This window comes from Physcomitrium patens, chromosome 19 (assembly GCF_059467195.1).
Source record: "Physcomitrium patens ecotype Gransden chromosome 19, ASM5946719v1, whole genome shotgun sequence".
Taxonomy (NCBI): Eukaryota; Viridiplantae; Streptophyta; class Bryopsida; order Funariales; family Funariaceae; genus Physcomitrium; species Physcomitrium patens.
In genome coordinates, this window is record NC_143428.1 from 4746258 (window position 1) to 4753793 (window position 7536).

General features: G+C 44.2%; 1 protein-coding gene across 4 annotated transcripts; it reads right to left on the minus strand.

Moving 5' to 3' along the window:
• Nucleotides 1-1661: 1661 nt before the first annotated feature.
• Nucleotides 1662-5932, minus strand: LOC112272765 (uncharacterized). Of its 4 annotated transcripts, none has more exons than XM_024500852.3 (6): nt 5716-5932; nt 4926-5228; nt 4310-4597; nt 3892-4119; nt 3547-3660; nt 1662-3219 (listed from the first exon to the last, which is right to left on the minus strand). In XM_024500852.3, the coding sequence occupies exons 2-6, from the start codon at nt 5124-5126 to the stop codon at nt 1882-1884; spliced, it is 2169 nt and encodes a 722-aa protein (XP_024356620.1). In that variant the 5' UTR covers nt 5127-5228; nt 5716-5932; the 3' UTR covers nt 1662-1881. The 4 variants fall into 4 exon arrangements, with proteins under 4 accessions (XP_024356620.1, XP_024356619.1, XP_024356617.1 ...); XM_024500851.3 differs by having other exon boundaries at nt 5692-5932; XM_024500849.3 differs by having other exon boundaries at nt 5612-5932.
• Between the last annotated feature and the right edge of the window lie 1604 nt (nt 5933-7536).

Consider the following 7536-nt stretch of genomic DNA (forward strand, 5'->3'; position numbering starts at 1 on the left):
CCCATTACTTTGCCTATTCTATTTGCAAGCTTCAAAAATTAGTCTAAAATCAAGTAAAAGTGACAAAGTTCAAAATCAAGCAAGGGTAAGTTTTATCCTATTTCAAGATATGATTTAGTCAAAAACTTTTTTTTTTTAATTGGTCATGGATCTTAATACATAGGTCATTGTTATTCAAACACAGGTGAAATTTCACCCTTGTAATAATCAATTCTTTATAGTTACAATTTTAAATGGGTTTGTGTTGTAAGTCCAAAAATGCTTGGGATGAAGCCCAAAATTGTATAGAGGCTCCACCCTTCACAAGACGCAATCAAACCCTGGACCATGAACAATTAAACCCAAACTGTGCCATGAGAGACGCCGAGTGCCGATCCAGTGCGGCCGCGGCCGCTACGCCGGCATTAGAGAGGCACCTCGAATGGTCGCGTGAGGTAACGTTTCGACCCCACCAGGTCGCGGCCACATAATTCATTCTCATGAGGCCTCTCTGCACACAAATTGCAGTGCTACCTCCGCGAGCTCATTGCTGCTGCTAGATCCCACTTAGATGCGCACTTAGTCCTCTCCTTGATTTCCAGCTTACACTGAGATCGTTGCATTCTTTCCCCAATCAAGGTCTGTGTTGCTGTCGGTGGATCTCGATAGACGGAATGAAGGAGACATGGCCACCGCAGGAATCCATGCTGCAGGATACGATTCTCGTTCTGAAGCAACGGCAGGGAGCCAGCTTAGCGGAGATCCGCAAGCGCCTGGAACTGGGCTCCGATGGCAAGCTCAGCGAAGCTAAGAATAAGATGCTGACATCTACACTGAAAGGTCTGGTGCAGAAGGGCCGAATTCAGAAGAGCGGCGGTAAGTACAAGCTTGCGAGAGCTAGCTCTAAGAAAGCAGTTGATAAGGCTGTGAGTCGCCGTAGCCGCAGTTTGGCTGTCGGCTCGGTAAAATCGCAGCGACGAAGCCGTGGAGGTCATCGCCATAGGCGTCGTCGGGGTGGAAGCCGCCGAAGACGGCACAGCCGCAAGCGTCATGGTAGACGCCATCGTAAGTCGAGGCGCCGCAAAAGCCATCATTGACGATGAGTTGCATCGCTGTACGTGTGAACAACCAGCGGGTAAGATTGAAAAGAGAGCAAAACATGGATCACATGCTACACAAATGAAACTCTTCGTGACCAGTCAAAATGGACTCAAACTTGAGCTTTAGTGCACTATGATTAAAAGTTGAAGGTGGAATCCGACCACAGATGATCTAAAGAGTACGTGAACACAAGCTGCCGCTGACTATGAACATTCAATGTCATAAAATAATAGGCTGGGACATCATTTAATTCCTCAGTTGCAGGCATCGATACACTGCGACCTACGTTACATAATTCATTTAGAACACTGCAGAACCCAACTTGTGTTTCAAAATCACCAGCATTCACTTCTGTACTTAGCCTCCTAATTGAACAATTGAACATGTGTGGATTATACGCGACAAAAAATTGAGAAGATGCTAGAGTATTTATTCAAACATCGTATGAACTTTAGATCTTTTTGTAAATTTTCTGTGAACGATAGTCATTCAAGGTAGCTCCTCGGGAACAGATACAAACCCTGCATTTGAAACCGCAAGGTGCGTAACAGCCAGAAACATACAAATACTCCATCGAGGTGTAACATAAACCTGGGAACATGTGTCTGATTCACCGTTCACAGCGACCGATAACAGAGGCTGAAAATAAATGTACAATGCGATGTATCAACTACGCCACTCAAGCCAAGCCAATATGCTTTCAGGCCCAATCGAATGATATTGGGCCACATGATTGTGAATCCGACGATTCTAAGGTCTTATTAAAAAAATAAATTAGCTAATAAAAAATTGTTAAAAAAATCATCTAATAGGCTTCCAGAAATCTCCATGCACAGACGAGTGCGAAGTGAAATCCGCACTATGGCCGAATGGAGGTCTCTCTGATTGGTAAGACCGATTCAGGGCATCAACAGCTCTGCTTGTGGGCCTGTCGCTTCTGGAATATTCCCCACTTCGGCGCGATGGCTTCGGCTGCTGAGAAGATCGATGGTTGGACTGCGAGACGCTGTCTGAAGTTACAGTATTTGAAGATGACTTCTTCTGCGTAGGCTTCTCGTAATTCAAAGATTTAGACAGAATGTCTTTTCTGGAAGTAGACTTATCTTGGGCATTATAGTGTGCGAGAAAATCGTTTTTCTTCGTAGCGGATTCGAGATTTGACTGCCGAGTCTCAGCGCTCCGTCGAGGTCTGTCCTGATTATATGACGAGGTCATGAAGTCTCCATGTCTGCGAGTTGGTCTACCAAAATTGTAAGACTGGTGCATAAAATCACCTGCACCTTTTCGAGATCCCCCGCTAGCCTTGTACGCCGATGCAAGTATGTCACTGGCTTTACGGGAGCCTCGATCCATATTATACGAAGCAGACATAAAATCTCCTGGCGAGCGCCGTGTTGATTTTCTAGCTTCAGGCACAAACGAAGACGCATCACTTCTGCGTGAGCTTGGCTTGGGAAATGGTTGCGAGCCGGATTCTCCACTGTGGTGGGATTTGTCACCCCGGCCGGATGAGTTTCTGGATGTCGCTTGGGAATTACTTGGACTCATACTTAACGCTGTACTTCTGGTAGAATCACGAGATTCTCGCGTTGGTAACGAAGTCCGCCTCTTAGCTTTCGATTGTGCCCCATCATCCGGTGTCCGCTGCTTGGGATTGGGAGTGTTGTAAGCTCGAGCCTTGGCTTGGGCCGACTTTGTTGCTGCCATGTAACCGCTTCTCCTGACAGCAGAAGACTGAATATTCTCACTATTGGATGGCGTGTGGGAGTTTGAGCATGGAGTTGAGGAGGCATCCGATTCAGCTTGGTCATTGCATCCCCTCAGCATCTGCCGCTGTTGCCGCTGAAGCTGCATCAACGTGGAAGTGATGGGAGATGTTTGCTTGCTGGTGTTGTCAGAACTCTGATGCAATGCTTGGGATTGTGTTGGCGATTCGTCCATGTAACTCTGCGGCAACTGATCGTCTTGGTTCTCGGCGGCAACTTTGGTGGGTGAACGATCCGGAGCATCCTTCAGAGGACGATTCTCCCAAGGGCGAGCCGCCATCCAACGCTCCAGCCAGCTCCAACCCCAGTGGGGTTTGTCACCTTCATTGTTGAAGTATACCTGAGAGGATCCTCCGTTACTCTCTGGTCTCCACTGATCACACAATCCAGAACTCTAATATCGTCAGGAACAACCATCCAATGTATGCATCCTCACACTGACTCTTTGAACCTTTTTTTTCGAAATACGAAGGAAGATGTCGAAGAAACTAGGCCATAGAGGAAACTGCAAACCTACTCCTTAAATTCTCTCAAAGCGAAGAGAAGACTTCATTAAGTGATAGCGTGTCCACCAATACAGAGCTTATGTATCAAACGGTCTGAGACCCCAAACTCCCCAACACGTAAAAAAATAGGATTACATGGTTCAGAATAGGATAAACTTAGTGTTGATTAGAAAGGAAGAGTGGATATTGAGTACCTGGTGACTGTTAGCATAAGCTATGGCTCTCTCGCGCTTCATAAGTCCCTCCTGCCTTTGTTGAAGCTTCGCTTGAAGGTCTTGTTTAGTTCGAGAACTAGCGCACCACCCGAGCTGTGGGAACAAACATTGTGATTGGAATATGAGAAGCCAGCTTGGTGGTGTCCACAAGGACACTAAACGAGGGCAAAGTTGGGACTAGATAAATTCGCTTGTGCACCGAGTGTACAGGTGCCGAATAACAACCTCGTGGGAGGGGTTGTGCACCATAAAGACCACCTTGCAGTTTGCATTTTCAGTGGTGACAATTGAAATATGATTGAGCCGAAAAGATGATAATAGTACCTCTGATTCACGAAGCTGAGCCTCGATGAGACGTCGATGGCCAATGGTACGCTGCACTGCAAGGCCTTGCTGAGACATGCGCACTCGGCGAGCACGAACGCGTGCTTGGACCCTCACTAGAGCTTGCATGCATCGCAGCGTTATTGCCGCTTGCCTCCTGACAGTGTGCCCACGCACCAGAGCTTGCAAGCGCACCAATCCTTTCAATGCTCTCAGAGCTCTCCTTGCCTGCGGGAGAAGATTCTAACTTAAGAAAAAAAAAGTACAATAGTTATCCTGTGAGTGGACTGCTTAACCACAGCCTACTGGTTTTAAAAATCTTGAATAAAACTGATTTTGAAGATTAGTTTTAGTCTATGAAGGCTGCTCCCCTAAACCATTTACTAAAATGCAAGACAGAAAAGATTTCCGAACAAACCAGAAATCCACGGAAAGCAGTTTGAATACGAATTGCAGCCCATTCTGCCACCACAATCGAATGCGAGTTAGGAGACGGGCTCTCGGTTCCCATGGTCTCGTCTATCATCACTTGCAGCTGCTCCATTTTGAACTCCTGGCTGTAGCTGGACATGACCGGCCCTGTGGATACGACATCCGTCTCCGGATCGTGGTCGCTCTCTGTGCCGTGTCTCCAGAGCGTCCATCGCTTGTGACTCTTTTCGTTCGATTTCTCTCCATGGTTTTTCTTTGGAGGGGCCGGAGTGTTCTACGGAACCAAACACTATTCTTGTGAGTGGCTTTTCGACTGACCAGAGAAAACATGACCATTGATCCCAAAACGATTGCATCGTTTATTCTTAGGACTCAATAACAAGACATACATCTTAGGTTCTGTGAAGTGAAATTGAGGAAATCAAATCTTGAGTGAGAAGGCGAAGAAAAAGTTCGAAAGTTGGGATCGTAACCTAGGTAGAAGAATTCGCAAAACTCTTCTAGCACAAGAAAATCTTTGCAAGGAATGAAAATTGGGTATTGTATTGACCAAGACTCACTAAATTACAAGAGAAATTCAGAGAGGCTCAATGCAAACTTACGACAGCATCCTCTTTTTCTGATTGAAGAGACCGTTCGGAAGGTTCCCTCTCGGAAACAGCATTCTCAGACCCTGTGGTGGACAATGCTTTCGTTTCCGATTGTGCTTTCGCCGGAGCAGGTGTCGCGGCTACTGCCCCGCCAGCGCCTCCTCCACGTTTTCCACTAATAAGAGACTTGAAAAATTTGCTAGATGCACCCATGCTTCTCCAGCTGCGCCCAGATTTGGCTGTTGTGGCTTGCAGACATGAGCTCTGAATGGTGTCTTCGTCAGAGCGCTCTCGAGTAAGTTCCGGACCTGCTCTCTGCGATAGACAGAGGCAACCACCGCGCATGTACCTCAATACCCGCAATGTTTACGCGGCTGCAGCTGTCCGCTCCAAGTCGGGACATGAATCACAAAAATACAACGATCGCCAACGAAACAGATTTCAAATCTGCACTGACAGGATCATGCTGTGGATCGAAACAGCACCCTCACGAACAGACACTCCAGCAATGCCGTGGCACTCCGGGGTACAACATGAGATCTAGAACCTGGGGAGGAGCCTCAACGACCCAGTTGACCAGGAACAAAAAAAAACACACACACACGCATACGCACGCACGCACACACACACACTATACAAATCTAGGGACAGAGGGACAGAGACAGGCAAGTACACATTCAAACAGAGAAATAGTACACCTCGGATGATTGATTCCAGGATAGAGAAAGAGGCAGCGCTAGGGGTAGAGGCGGAATGGAGGCAGAGGGTAGAGAGAGACCTTAGGTGAGGAACGGAGGCAAACCTAGATCGGCAAAGGTGGGTGGGGGCGAGGAACGACGACGACGATGAAGCGTGGGAGAGGTGGGGGTGGGGGTGCACACAGCGCGCCGGAAAGGGGGTCTGTAGCTCGAGACGACGCTGGCAGCAGCCAAAGGGGAACAGCCTGAGGGCCTAAGCTTAGAAATCCTTGGCCGAGAACTAGCTCCTCCCTCCTAGCATGCTGACTGCGGCTGGTTGTTGTTGTTGCTCCTCCTGCTGCTGCGTCAGTTCCTTTTCCTTCTTCTACTCTGCTTTTCTTTACGCAATTCCTCTCTCTGGTACCGCCGCCTTTTTTGCTATTCCTATCACCTGGTCTCTCCTCCTCCCACTGTGGCCCCACGCCCTCTTCTTCCTCACTGCCTGCTTTGCTCTTCTGTACACTTGACTAGTCCATTCTGGCGTCATCACTCTTCCTGTTGTTATTGCTGCAGACTCTGATCTGCAGCTACCATCACACCGGGCCCAGTGAGCCATGGCAGCTGCAATACAATGCTTTGCAATGCAGTGCAGTGCAATGCAGCGATGAATGAATGAAGGAAAGAAGGAAGAAGCCCTGCAGAGGTAATGGATCCCAGTATAACTGTATTTGTGTGTGTAAAAGTGTGTATTGTCATGCTTTCCTGTGTGTTGTCATGCTTTGTGACTCAGATTGCGATCCCACTGTTGGGCTCATCCTCGCTCTTTTCCACTGTCCTCTAGAGGATTTCATTACCTGTGAGACTGGTGCAATTTGCCTTGCTAGTGCTTTTGCATATTGTTGGGCAAACCTCAGTGAATCAATACAAATCATGAATTTTTTTTTACTGTGTATTGGGAGCTTTAGAAAAGATCGCGGAGGTTATGTGTGTCTATATATATATATATATATATATATATAATTAAAATAAATATAAATGTAGGAGTTGTGTAATTAACTAGAGATTATTGATTTTGAAAAGATTAGTTGCATTGACTACCTCTTTGGTGACAAGTTGCACGAATTTAGTTGAAATCCATCATTTAATGGTTTTATGAAGTATGTGTTTGTGTGGTTGTATAAGTATGTATTATAGAATAATTGTTATGTGCTGTTTCTTACGATTGGATTTGAAATAGTATTTACCTCCTCAAAACCAGTATTAGTGCCAAACATAATGATTTTACAACCAGCTAGTATTGTAAGTTGTATTGGTATTTTTTTAACCGTGTTATATTTATATAATTGCTTATAAATGTGGGATTTTTTCCAATTAAAATAATTATTGAATCTGCATTAAATAAATAAATTTTATTATAAATAATTTTGTGCTGTAAAATTAATTGTAGAATTACTTGTCATGCTGCATCTTTTTGAGTTAAAATACATCATTATGGAAATTGTAGGTTTTGAAAATCTAAATAACTTTTACATAAATTGAACAGATAATGGTTCTTGGATAAGATTGCAGGTAGTTGATTCATTATTGTTGTACCCTTAGTCATTGAAAAAAAATATTATTGCTTATATGAATTTAACACAAGACAAATAAAATATCCAATCATCTTGTTGATATTTAGTAAAGTATTCTAATGTTAAAAAATAATAATTAATATATGTATATATATATATTGATTTACAACATTTTTTGAAATTTAAATAATAACATAAGAATTAGCATAAAAAATCAGTGTAATAATTTCTAAAATGTATAACTAAAAATGTTATAAATATAATTATTTTTAAAATATAATAAATTTTTAAAATATAATAAATTTTATTTACTTATTTATTTTTTGCAAGTCTTTTTGAAACATTTATGCTACAACTTGAAAATTCAAAAGTAAA